The 13,610-nt window shown below is 45.0% G+C and overlaps 1 protein-coding gene across 1 annotated transcript; it reads left to right on the forward strand.

Annotated features, from left to right (window-relative positions):
• The first annotated feature begins 10,195 nt into the window (after positions 1-10,195).
• Positions 10,196-13,055, forward strand: SPP1 (secreted phosphoprotein 1). Its single transcript, XM_009280227.1, has 6 exons — positions 10,196-10,249; positions 10,354-10,404; positions 11,311-11,430; positions 11,582-11,626; positions 11,914-12,162; positions 12,651-13,055. Exons 1-6 carry the CDS (start codon positions 10,196-10,198, stop codon positions 13,053-13,055), a joined length of 924 nt encoding a protein of 307 aa, XP_009278502.1.
• The last annotated feature ends 555 nt before the right edge of the window (positions 13,056-13,610 follow it).

The following is a 13,610-nucleotide window of genomic DNA, read 5'->3' on the forward strand; positions in this document are numbered from 1 at the left end:
ACTCAAGCCTGAAACAGGGGTCTCGGACTAGTCTCACTGGGACTTGCCGTGGTCCAGCACTCTCTCTTGCTGTTGATTTTTGGGTTTTTTGTGTTACTTCTATGTGACTCAGAACTCCAGAATTTCATTTGGTCCAGAAAGTGGAATTTAAAATATTAACTATATGTGCATATGTATGTTAGTATATATGTGCATCTGTGTGTGTATGTATTGCTGTGGCTGAGCCAAAGCGAAGCAGTGCTGCAGGAAGCCTGCTCCAATCAGACTTTCAGCCTGGGATGTAGTTATGCCTCCAATTTTCAATCAGTAAAATTCTAGCTACCTTGTGCATGGAGGCAAACACTGGGGTTTCTCTCCGTACCAAAGCCTGTCCCGGGGGAAGTTAGATTCTTTTTGCAAAAGGTGAATATAGAAGAACCCGTTCTGCAGAAGTCATTTATCTAAGCAGCTTTGCTAGCTGGATGCTGACCTGCAGCTAGCTCTGTTTTTTGCTGTAGCCACCACACTATTTCTTTTCCTCTGTTTAGCACACCCAGGGAGCCCAGGTAGTGCAGCTGAGTCAATATGCAGTTGCCTGCACTATTAGGGTAGTGCAGGAGTAGGAAGTGTCAGGGATGTGGGCAGCAGCGTGGTCCTGCAGGGCTCAGACAAAGATTCCTATGGGCTGTGACTGTGTCGGTGCCAATGAAGGTACAACTGCCAGGGTTTCTATAGTGCTTCCTTCAGGGACTGGGTGCCATAATAAATGCTTTTCAGCAGCCTGCTGAGGGCATAGAGTTATCTGTTGACAACCTGCCTCCTTAGATCTGTGATTTCCAGTCTGGCTCAGCCCATGTGTCTCTGCCCTGTTACTGTCCTGCTGCCTGAGGTGAGACTAACACAGCTCCAACAAGCAGTTGTGCTTCCTCATTTTGTCTAATCAATTGCTTAGATGAGATTTAGTCTGTGTTTCAACATCAGTTATTTTGGGTATAGCAGATCAAGTTTCTCCATACAGAACGGATGTTGCTTCCCAAAATTGCCTGTCATCCTCTGCGTTCACATTTTCCATGGGTGAGGAGAAGTCATTTGACTTCTTTGTGATAAACAAGACTCAGTGAGCAAAACAGTTCTGGCTTGTTATTTATTGACTGGTAATGTTCTTCCTAATGCAAAGAGCCCTGACGCTGCATACGCTCCTCAAGAGTTAGTTGCCCCGTCAGCTGCCCTTTCTTATTGTTTGCTTCAGAGCTTGCTGATTAACCCAGTTTCTTCGGCTTTCCTTCCCTCTAGTTAATGTATAGCTGCAGTTTGCTTCCTGCTTTGCATCCATATGCCAACCACAGTTTGCCATTTATTCTGCCAAATTTATAGCTACATGCTCAACCAATAATCTGTCTAGGTAGCCAGTATGAATTATGTGCAAAATGTTATTTCCTAAATCTGGATGTGATTATCTCTCAACTGTGTATTTCCAAAAAACCTCCTCCCTTCCAAAGAGAGCTGGTAAGCAAGGAAGGAGAGCAGGGGCTTGCCAAAAATGTTTGTGCTGCTGTGCTCCCGTACCTAGCAGGCTGTCTGTCCTCCTGGCTAGCCAAGCTCAGTGTGCCTCTGTGCAGTTCCCTCGTATTACAGGCTGCCAGGCTCCTGGTCCTCCGTGCTGGGCAGGGTCAGGGACTGGCTGGTCCAGGAATTGACAAATCTGGGGAGTAAGGGCACCTGCCCCATGTACATGAGCTGCCAGTTCAGCAGGTAGTACACAGGTGCTTTCAAAACCAAAATATTTTTGCATTCCAGTCCTGCTAAAAGGGAGGCTGGGAAGGAAAAGAAAACTGGCTGAACAAGAGAGGAGGGGGGAGGGCAGGAAGGGAAGGTACTTTTCTAATGAAAAAAACCTTTTTACTTTTTTCTCAGACACTTGTATTGCCCATCATCTGAACTATTCAGTATAACAATTTATCTTATTTACTTGAAAAATTATACAATTAGGAAAATTAACATCATCTTTGACTTGCTGATGGTAACGCCTGTCAGGTGTGAGTTACTACTTCCCATTCCATCCAAAAAACCCCAATTTTTTTAAATTGAAAAGATTAACACAATTTTAATATGCAAAACACAAGGAGAAATTGCTGAGTCTGGGTGATGTTCTCTATTGGCACATAGATTGCTTGTTGTGCAAGAGGTGGCTACCCCAATACCAGTTAATATGAAGTATCCTGACATGCAGGAGATGTCCCGGCTTTCCAAGCCAGAACCAAAATGATCCATTGCTGCAGTGAAGCCTGGTTCCTGCAGAGCTCCTGCCTGGATGGGCTTTGCGGGAGAGCAGCCTCATCACCTCTGAGCTTGAGCAAGCTGTGGGGAATCTCTCTGTGACTCAGTCAGGACGGCAGAGGCCTTGACCCTAGCGTGCTGGTTTTTGGTTCCCCCACAAAATCAAATCAGCTTCTCAGCCAAACAACTTCCTCCCCAAATCCAGTCCCCAACTCTTTAATTTCCCTTCATCAGGCCCACAGATGGGTTTTTCCTCCCACTCCACCGGCAGGGGCTCCACACCCCGGCGCACAGTGCCCGGGAGATGTTTGCTTTCACACTGACTCAGTTCTGCATCCGTTCCACCTCAGACCACGGCAGCCCTAGACTGAGTTAAGTAAACTGCTCACAACAAAACCTGCAGCCACGTGAAATCTGAAGGGTTTCTGGTGTGTAGCCCAGCCTGGGTCTGAGGTCAGGTTTACTGACAGGGTTACAACTAGTCCTAGCAGTCCTGCATTGCTTGTACAGCACATGCTTCACCTTCCCCAGACCTTCTGGAGATAGAAAAGTCAGGGCAGGCTGCAGAAAAGACGCCTTGTGAACCGATAACCACAGATATGCAGGCTGTGATCCTGTGTTGCGTAATGCCCGGCACTTCTCCAAATTATCTGTTTTGTGCTGGCCCCTTCCAGGAGGCACTTAGAAAGTGTGCCTTGTAAAAGGTTTGTCTCTGGGATTGGTAGCAACCTTTTTTGGACTCTGCTCCTCAGGCTGAACACCTTGTGTGGTTGTGTGTGGAAACATGACGTGAGCTCAACATGGTGTATGTGGAATGCAAAATCAAGGCTGTTGTGTGATAAGGATTACCAGGGCACAGTTAGGACTCTCCCTCTGTTGTGCAGTATAGGGTTGCAGTACTCATCTCAGTTATGCACAGAAGCAGTGTGCAGGTGACTGTGGAGGAGGAGCTCACCCATCATCTTCTCTGTCCACCTCTTCTCTGTCATGCTGCACTGTCATCTGTTCTGTTGCTTGCAGCGAGGGAGTGGCTCTTCATGCTTTGCCAGCAGAGCTTAGTGAAGATGCAAGCGGAGGGGTGCTGGGTGTGCAGAATCATTCCTGTGGTGCCCTGCCAAAAGTCCCTGCACTAGGTGGAACAGGCATCTTGTGACTTTCCAACAGTTTCACAATACAGAGCAAGAAGATGCTGTTCTTTCCATACCCATTCTGCATATTCAGATGTTTCCATTAGTGTCCTTTCTCACTGGGAGGAGAAAATTTTGCAGTAGGATAGGAAACAGGGAACTGAGATAGCAGGGGGGAGAGAGAGGGAAACAACTTGTCACAAAGTTTTTGCAATGCTTGTCCAAAAAGCAATCATCTGTGAAGCTATTTCCTACCATCAAATTCCCCTCAGTACCCACTGTGAGCCCTGAGCTGGCAAACTGATGGTTACTTTCTTATGAGCATACAGAGGATTTAAGCACACGCACTTTGTGTGCTTTCCTTCATCCTGGAGCATTATCTCTGCAGCAGTGTTCAGGCTTCAGAGCCAGCATCTTAAGAGAGTGGATTGAGCTCAGCTCCCATTGAGATGCTGAAAGTCTCGTCCTCCTGTTCTCTAACAAATGTTTTTTTTGATGGTTACACACATCACAAAATGGCACAGTCATGAAAACATGATGTACACCATATAGACTTCCACTGGTTGCTTTTGTTTCTAATAGTAGTTGACTATTATTGTGTTTATTAAATTTTCCAGTTGAAACAAATGCAATTCTTTTTCTGTCAATTCAGAGCTGAAACACAGCCACAAAACCAGCACTGGAATATCTGGTGTTTTGTTCTTTGCACTGGTAACTATGATGACCTGAAGATAACATAATGTTTCTGTGCCGGTTCAATTCCTGCTGCTGCTCCATGGACTTCAGTATTAAAATACATGAATTTCAACAGGAAAAAAAGATCCAGAAAATCTGTTTTTTCTAGCTGGCTGTAAAAGTCAAGGGAGGAAATGTCAGTAGGGCTCCATTTTAGGAAGCTACAGACAGCTGGACTGTATTTATGCTGTAGTAGGAGCAGCCACTCGGCTCTGTGAAAGCTGGGATCTGACTGAGGCTGTTCAGCCTCTAGGATTTGTGGGCCACAGCTGTATGGCAGTTTCTCAAATATTTATTTTTTTCTTCAGTTTCCAAAGCTGTTCCTAAAAAGGCATTTGAAAATGTGCACAGGTAGCAACTAGTCTCAGAAGTCAAAGGAGACAAGCGAGGGGCCTCTCTTTACACTGAGGGAGGTAAGGACAGACCAAAAGACTGTGCTATCTGTCAAACACTGGCACTTTCTAATATGCTGGCCGCTTATGGTGGGGTTGTTTCCCAGAAAGTCTCCGTTCTGTCCCAATGAATCACCTATTGCAGCTCTAGGTCAGTGTTGTGCCTGGTTCTGCGAACCCCCCCAGGAATGGCTAGGGTCGACTCTGGGGAAAGTAAGATACCATAACCCCCTTTATTGCCTGAATGAGGGTTAAATAGAGCTCACCTTGCCAACTAGTCATCTGAGCTGCACTGCAGATCAGAAGTGGCAGGGAGACTGGAAGGTCATGGACCCCACATTGTTCTGAACTGCCCTGTCACTCCACAAGAGGTTTTGCTTGGGAGAAACTTGCTGCTGCTTATTTGAGTGCTGCTCTGTTTTGGAAATGCTCTAAGCAGTGCAAAGCAAAAGATACACAGTTGTGCTGCGCAGGATGCGTTATCGCATGTGCTCACACATGCAAAGATCAAATCTCTGTTGTAATTTCTTTATCGAACAGGTCTGACACCCATATCCCTTCTGTATACCAAGTACTCTCCTAGGCCTGGACACAAATGCTGTGGTGGTCTGTGTAGTCTATTTAAGTGGCAGAAGGTTTTTTGAAGCCTACCAACTGCTGAACGTAAGCTTTTCCCCACTTTTGAAGCTTTAATTGGGAAAATTTAAGGGCTTTGGGGGCTATATTATATTGGCTGACATGCTGAGTTTCCAAGGTACTTTTCAGGAGTATTTTATGGTAGCAATGCAAGAAAGTTTTGGTTTTCATCTGTTTTTCACAGAAACCACTGTTTACTAAGTCTGATTTTCTTTGAGACATTCTAGTTGCAAAACAGTTGTTTCTAAGAACCCTGCCAAGCTGGGGTTTCTTGGGGCTTTTACTTCATAGCATTTTTAATGCTGCTGAAGAAATTAATCTCTCTCTCCCAGTCTTAGTCTTTGCCACCTGGAAGATGCTGCTCTGATCTCCCCTGAGGCTTCTTTTTGGTGAACAAATCTAAACAAAAGCCAGCTATCTAAAAGATTGGGCATTACAGGTCACTGCAGGCAGGCTGGGATTTCCCACACTGGCCAGAGATATCGCCGGGCATCGCGCTGATGTCTCAGCTCACGATCTTAGGTACGTGTCAGAGGTTGCACAGGGAGGCACCGATAGCACTTCTCAACGACACGAAACGGCAGCCTAACCACGTGTTCCTAACATTCAAGATGGAAGAAATTGTGGTCAAAAGCTTTGTTTGACAGGATATCCTAGTATAAAATGTCACCTACATGCAACAAATTACAGCCTGTCACGATCGTGCTTCGCACAGACCCTGACAGGTCTTGAAAGCTGAAATCATGTACCTTCCCACTTGTACAAATTCGAGCAAGTTGCTTCTGCTGTGCCATTGCCAGCCAGGTGCTCTCTCCAGAATTAGGCATTTTAATGTGGGAAGTGAAAAGGGTGAAAGTTCCCCCCTTTCTGCCCTGCTTGTTCCTTATCTCTGAGAGGATGAGAAGAACTACCTCTTACCAAGGCAAAGGATTTTTCAGTTAGACGAAATGATTTACAGGATGAATAACCACATAATGACAGGCATGAGACAAGTGCTAAATTTACTACAGCTCTGTACTGGCTGACCTTGCATAAAATGAAGCCATTTAGTAATAACTGTCACTTCACGTCCTGCTTCTGGATTACTGCAAAACATCACTGTTGTTCCTTAGTTCTTACAAAATCAACCATCTAGCTTTGGCAACGGTACTCAGAAATGCTGCCATCTCCCAGCACACTGGAAATACCAGTTGTTTGCCAGAAACAACTCCCTGGGGGTCACATAGCATCTCTGCTGGGAGACAAGTGTTCCAGGTACTGGCAAAATATTTGTCTTGAAAAGCCACAGTGATAATTGACCTGTACAGGAAGGTCTTTAGCAAACTGCAGGAAGACTGTATTTCTAATGGCTCTGGGCTTCTCCATCAGCATGACTGATAACTGCTGCTGAATTTGGTGAAACAAGTTGTTTACAAGTCCTGACATAATATGTATTTTCCTGAAAGTCTGACAGACCGTAGTATGCCATTATGCAAATTGCAGGTGCTGGAAGGTTCTTGTTTTGGCCAGACAACAGCTCTAGGGAATTTTTCAGTGTAATGTTGTCCAGTTCCGTGTCTCTTGATGAATGGTTGGTAGAGAAAGTAGGTTTTTGCAGGCTTAAAATTTGATCTAGTGTATGTGGACAGGAGAGCAGGACCCAGCATACCCAGTCCCACATTCAGTGGTGTGAGCCACCAAGCTTCACTGTCTCAGTTTCTTGCTCTGTCAGATGAAACCATTTTTTTCTTACCGGTCAGGGGAGCTGCAAGATGCACTGTTCATTTGTATCGGTGTTTGGGATCAAAGGTACTCGGCGACCTAAGAGCCTGATTTGGGGTTTCCTGGAGTCAACAACAGTGGCCTTTTGAAGCAGTCCTAGTTACTAAGTAATAGTGATGTGTTATAACCTGGGTGTATCAGCTACTACATAATGCTCAAGCTGAAGCTTCTAAATAGCACCCACTTCCAGCTCAAGTCCTGCATCTGCATTCAAGGGCTTCAGTAAACTGTCTGGTTTCCAGAAGCACTGAGCTGCAGATATGATGGGAGATAATATAAGCTAGCTAAATCTGCAGAAGATCACGCTGCTGAAATCCTAGTTACTGAAGGCTTTTTTGCTTGAAAAGTCTTTCCTGAGTTAGTAAATAATAATGGTCACATAGCTCCAAAAATAAAAGCTAGGATAGTCCTCATTCAGGTGGATACATACATGGGTTTATGTACATGCAGAATTATTAATGATAAAACTATCCTTTTATCCAATTCTCCTCCTAGGATATTAGAATTATATCTATTAAGCAGACTAAGTTAAACTTCTAGCTGTTGCTGCTCTCAGCTCAAAAATATAATTAGATAGGTCTGTATGATGATGTGATGGGCAGTTGCTGAGCTAACATGGATATGTTTCTCATGGTGTTTCTAAACATGCCACAGAAGTGTTAGTAAGCGCAGGATAATTGGTAACATGGACAGGGACAACAAGGTGTCTATTTCATTGCTGCTTGACTAAGGATACATCAAATGTTAGCTGGGTATCAGAAATGAGGAGAAAGATAACTGCTTTGAAACAGTTACAAACATTCTGCCTTCTAAAAGGGCTGTTTGGAATGTTTTCCTGTGTTTGAATGACACCTCATTGTCATCTTAAAGAAACACTGAATGGAAGAGGGTCTGAGAGTCTTACAGCACATCACAGATGAGGCAGAATCTATCCAAAGCTATGGCCATCCAAGCGAGGTGCTGCCAGAATAGATCTGTCACCCATCAGCAGGGCCGATGCACTGCTCCATAGGAGACGTGGGATTTCATCCCATGTTGTCCCTTGCTTCCCAATGCTAGTCATGGCACTCCTCATACTGGAGCTATAGCTGCTTTTTTTTTTTCTTTTTTTTTAGCTTGAAAACTATCTGGCATCTGGTCCCTGAAAAGGGTTGTGGAGCAGGTTTGGTGCAGCAGGCAGCTGTAGCAGGTAACTCAACCAAACCACCTGAGAGAGTGAATGAAGCTAGAAAGGACCCAGAAGGAATAAAAATGAATAGAAAAGGAGTGAGAATTTCTGATAACGGTGCACAAACCCTTTTTAATTAGACTATCAGTGGCTCTTGTATACCTTTACAAACAAGTTTCTGGGTGTAGAATGCCTATTGAGACATACTAATACTGTAATTTTTTTTGACCCAGTTCAGACCAAAAAGGCAAAAGGCCATATTCTGCACCCTGTCTTTGCAATTCCTGTTGCAACATGTGTATGCTGGGGAGCAAATTTACAACTTTGTGGAAGCATTAACACCTTTTGGGGGAGTTTTATGTTCAGATCTCTTTTTCTTCCTGCACACGTTACATGTTCTTACCCCCTACAGAACAGGGCATGAAAGGTTTCTGGGAAACTGGGCTCTGCCTTTTCACAAAAGGAGGACAGACGTGCCCTGAAGTCCTCCTACACGATACCAAATGCTGTGCATTCAACAGACCTGCTGGTTAATGATCTTGCCCATAAGTAATTTTTTAACCATAGAGTAGCTTTTGTTTGCTTCAAAAGCCACAAAGCCAAAGAGGAAGTGTAGGAGAACGTGGGCAGGACGGTGGCCAGGAGCCTCATGACCTCATCTTTTTCCGCCACATGGGGATTGGTGGCTGTGCCTGGGACAGGGTTTAAATTCCCCGACGTTGGAGATGTCAGGCAGTCAGGGGACAAGGGGAGAAAGCCAGAGCTGCTGGGAGCCAACTGGCTGGAGCTGCTGCTGGGATCACTAAGAGCGCTCTTGTCGCAGCTGACTCCTCCAGCACCAGAAAAGGTAATTTTTTGCTTTTTTACCTGACATGTGCCATTCTGTCTGCAGCTTTAGTCAAGGAAGCGTTGGGCAGGAGATCTTTGAAAACTGCTTCACTGGACAGGGATATTTGATGTTTCTCTGTGGAAAAAGGTGTGCTTTTATAGGAGCAAGGTTGCTTTAGCGATGCAAGGTATTACACATAATCACAATTTTAAACCTGTCTGCTGACAGATGTCAGGAGGAGGTTACTGAAAACCCTGCCACTGAATCAAGTGCTGGAAACTCAAAGCTGGTACTTGAACACAGACAGCTTCCTCCCTTGTGTAACCACTGCCTGGCAGTGTCCTTGTTTCTCCTGGCAGGCTTGCGGTTTGTGCTACACGCTACTGAATGGATGGGACACGCACTGTGTAGCTCTTGAAATTGCAATACCTCTAATAGAGTGTCCTGTCTCAGGGCCAGCCTTACTAATGTATTTTAAATGTGCCCTTAGTAGCTTTTCTTTCCTGATATGATTTACTAAATTTTTAAATGCCTCTTCTTCATCAGTAAATCAGTTTAATTTCTCAGGCATGTTCCTTATCCTGGGAATTGGTCTGTCAGCACCAAAGTTTACTGTAGCTCAGCGCTCTCCTAATTTCAGCAGGAATCACTCATTTATTAAATTGCTAAAACTGCAATGTGAGCAGATATTTCACTTCATCTCTTGCTTGGAAACACAGGTGATTCTGTTCAAACTTCTGGAGGGGGAAATAAAGGTCTATCAATAAAAGCAGTTTATGTTCATATAAACTGAGTTTACTCACAGTGACTCCAGTTAATAACCCTGAAAACTAGTTTTAAAATAACTGAAAAGAGAATCCAAGCTCAGTTTGTCTTGTCCTGTCTCTTCTGACAAAATGTTGTTAAATGAACGAAGATAAACCAAAGCTGATCTTTATAGCACTTTGTTTTTCACAAAGCTTTTCCTTTGCCAGTGCAAGTCAGTAGATGACAGGAGGAATCTGCTCGTCTTCTCAGTGTGGCTACTCTCACCACTGCTCAGCACTTCTCACTACCTGGTTTTAAAATTCTTGTAGCTTTTGAGTTGCTAAGTCATTACAAAACCAGCTCAGTGTGGGGTGGTGATGGAGGACAGAGGAAAAAGATCGGCATGGGCAGGTTGAATCCTTAGCAGAGAGCTGGTCTTGACGTGGTGAAGTATACCAGGAGAAAGAAAAAGCCTATGGAATTTTTGTGGTATTTTACCTTGTTGTCTCACTGTTCCAAAATATTTTCTAGGAAAAACGTCACAATGAAGGTGGCAGTTCTGTGTTTATGCCTTATCAGCATCACCGCTGCATGGCCAGTGAGTAAATCACAAATGCATGTCAGCAATCACTTGCATGTTTTCTTTGCATATTAGCAAGAAACTAATACTGACAAATGCTTTTTCTCTTTTCTCCTTTCAAGGTGAGTAAATCCAAGAAGCATGCCACTTCTGCCAGCTCCGAAGAAAAATACGTAAGCTCCGTCTGTCTTTCTATTCATTTTCTTTAATAAATCCTTTTTGATTTTTTTTTTCTCTAATACACATTGCCCGATACTTGTTTTATGATGATTGCTGCTTGTAGAACATGTCCTTACCTGGCTGTTATGAGCCAGTTTCTCAGGTAGCCAAAGCAGAGAGCCACTGATGTCAGTTGATTTTTGCCATGTTAGGACTTTTTGTTAGTTGTATCTCTGGACCAGCACTGGAAACCTTTTTTCTTAATGAAAAATGTGTAAGCTGTCAGTTAAAAAGAGAAAAGGTCTGTAGCATGGCACAACTACTATAACCCACATTCATTAGTGTGGATCAGATGACAATATTTAGTGTTGGAAGAACACTTTAATCCAATTCCCATGATTTTTTTGGACTGGTGTGCATGAACGGTATTAGTCTTGTATATAGCTATTTGATTGATACTCCATTGCCAGCTACTAATTGATGTAAAATAAATTCTTTGCTCTAAGAATCAGCTACTGCTTTTAGTTTAGAGTCTTCATGATGTGGGAGGTAAATCACTCTTGGGAAAAGGACCTGAGAATTAGGAGAAATGATGGTCATTAGATATAACTCCAAATTTCACTCAATAAAAACGAGCTGGAGAAACTGATCTGAAATTCCCCAGGCTCTGCTAGTGGGAGAGGCGCATCTTCTCTACTATATTGTTTGGGTATAAGGTTCATCTGGGATCATGGCTTGTTCTGAGTCCTCTTCCTACTGCAATGAATTGCTGAGGACATATCCTGTACAAAAGGAGTATGTATTGCAGATGCCACATCTGCCTGAAAACAGAGGTTGTGATGCAGGCAGCTTTGCCTGCTCCTGTACGCTCCTTTGTGGATTAAACACACACACCCCCTTTTTTTTTTTTTCTCTTGAAGGACCCCAGGGGCCATCACTCACACAGATACCACCACCACCACCACCACCACCACCACGTGAATTCTCAGTCTTGGGAGAGTCTGCAGCACCCACAGAATGACCTGGCATCACCTCAGCAGGTACAGGCAACTAACTGGAAGAGAAAGCAGAACATCTTTCAATGCCAGAATCTGCAAGTTAGGATTAAGTGCTTAAAGAATAGTCAACATGCTGATCAGCTCTACTGTATATGCCTTTGTGTGCTAATAGTGAGTTTTATGTTGTTTTCAGACTTTTTACTCTTCAGAAGAAAGCGTGGATGTCCCAGTACAACCGGTAAGTGTCCCAGTACAACCGGTAAGTGTTTTGAACAGCAAAATGTCAGTTGAGTGCTGCAGGGCAGCCAGTGTGTAGCAGCACTCATTTTCCTCAATCAAATGTGGTTCTTGTGGTAACATCTCTCCCTACATAAAACAAAGCTTCAGGCAGGGTGAGGCGAATTCAGAGCAATTCGTGCACGTAGGTCCTCAACAGTGCATAAGCCCTGGGTGAGCAGGACAGATACCAGTCTGCACATCTCGCATATATGTTCATTTGCCTGATGCATAATAAATGTTTTCCAGCATTTTCCTGATGTGTCAAGCAAGAGCCATGAAGATGTGGATGATGACGATGATAACGATTCCAATGACACGGATGAATCCGATGAGGTTGTCACAAGTTTTCCCACAGACATTCCAGTAACTGTACCCTTCTCTCCTTTCCCTTTCACCCGGGGAGACAATGCCGGCAGAGGCGACAGCGTGGCCTACAGGGTGAGAGCAAAAGCCACAGTGGTGAAGCCTAGCAAACTCCGCAAAGCTGCAAAAAAGGTAAATAGCTCTGAGCAGTGGTACCCAGTTTTTTGGAAAAGGGTAGTGAACTTGAAAATGGACATGTTATTTTATGGGAGTAAGTTTTGAAAAGAATTGGTGGGGCAAAAGTAGGCATAAGTGAAGGAATGTATTTCCTTTCTCTGGATACCCCAAATCAGGGGCTATCGATGGCCAGAGGGCTGTCGATGTGCCGAGGCAGGAGTGTAGCCTCCTGCTGCAAGCTGTGCAATACTGCAATTTGCACTATCAAGATACACTTGCACACATGAAATCTGAGGCCAGGATCAAACTTGAGTTTCTCGTAATGTGAAAGGCTCATGTAACTCCATAAAAGACCACAGGTCTCCAGGCAGAGATGTATCATGCAGGCTTTGAGTGTCCCCGCAGCCTACACAGCTTGCTTTGGTGCAGTACAGCAGCACCTGTTGACAGATCAGTTCTTCAGGAGTAACAACAGCTCTTTCTTGTTTTGCTCTAAAACACAGCTCATTGTGTATGATGCCACAGAGGAGGATGAGAGCGCCCTGGATGTAGACAGCCAGCAAGCAGGGCTCTCCCGGGAGGATCCTGCTGCCTGCCGCTCCCTGGGGAAGCATGCCATCAGCAGGGAATGGGCTGACAAGAGCCATGGGCAGGACAGCAGCGAGCTGGACAGCAAGCAGCGTGACCGGAGCATGGAAAACGGCAGCCGGCAGAAACTCGACAGCCATGAGGCAGAAGATGATAGCAAGGCTGGTGTCAGAGGGGATAGCCACCAGAGCATGGAAAGCAAGGAGAGCCAGGTTCACGTTTCAGCTGAGATCCCCGACGATAACAGCAATCAAACAACAGAGAGTGCTGAGGATGCTCGAGATCATCACAGCATCGAAAATAATGAAGTCACCCTTTAAAGGGAGACAAATGTAATGTTTCCCTACTTTTTCAATTCCTACCTAAGGGGAGGGGCGAGTAGCTTCATTTCGGGTAACTGTTTGTCAATGTAGAGCGCACGGTGACTTTTCGGGTTTGGGGCAGCTTCTTTACCCGGTGGCCTCCCCTCGGCCGCCAGCAGTGTCAGCCCTCCACACTGCACGTCGTGCCGGCCTCACGGGATGCAGTCGGCAGAGGAGCAGGGAAGCAAGACAAATGCTGTCGGACACAGAGCAAGCGTTACCTCTCTGGCATGGTGCTCTCTGTACTGCCAGCCTGTATTTTGCTGTAACTGGATTTAAATAAAAACACAAAACCCTGTACCCGTGGGCTGCATTACTGTTTGCTGGGTTGGGGTAGGGGGAGCTTTCTGGCTGTGTGAGGAGCTTTAATACCTCTCCTTCCTAAAACTACGTGAAATGGCTGTTCCCCTGCAATTTATTAAGTGTGTAAAAACCCCTCTGCGGGGCCTCCTTCCGCTTTTACCGAGGTGAGCGGCGAGCTGGCCTGAAATACCTGGCGCCGGTCCCTGCACC

The sequence above is a fragment of the Aptenodytes forsteri genome, unplaced genomic scaffold, assembly GCF_000699145.1.
Source record: "Aptenodytes forsteri isolate BGI_AS27 unplaced genomic scaffold, ASM69914v1 Scaffold227, whole genome shotgun sequence".
Taxonomy (NCBI): Eukaryota; Metazoa; Chordata; class Aves; order Sphenisciformes; family Spheniscidae; genus Aptenodytes; species Aptenodytes forsteri.

What these genes read in the sequence shown, in the direction of transcription:
- SPP1 (XM_009280227.1), top strand. Translation starts at nt 10,196, where the DNA reads ATGAAGGTGGCAGTTCTGTGTTTATGCCTTATCAGCATCACCGCTGCA. An exon ending in GCATCACCGCTGCATGGCCA is followed by an intron (nt 10,250 to 10,353) that starts GTGAGTAAATCA and finishes TCTCCTTTCAAG; the next exon opens with GTGAGTAAATCCAAGAAGCA. An exon ending in TCCGCAAAGCTGCAAAAAAG is followed by an intron (nt 12,163 to 12,650) that starts GTAAATAGCTCT and finishes TCTAAAACACAG; the next exon opens with CTCATTGTGTATGATGCCAC.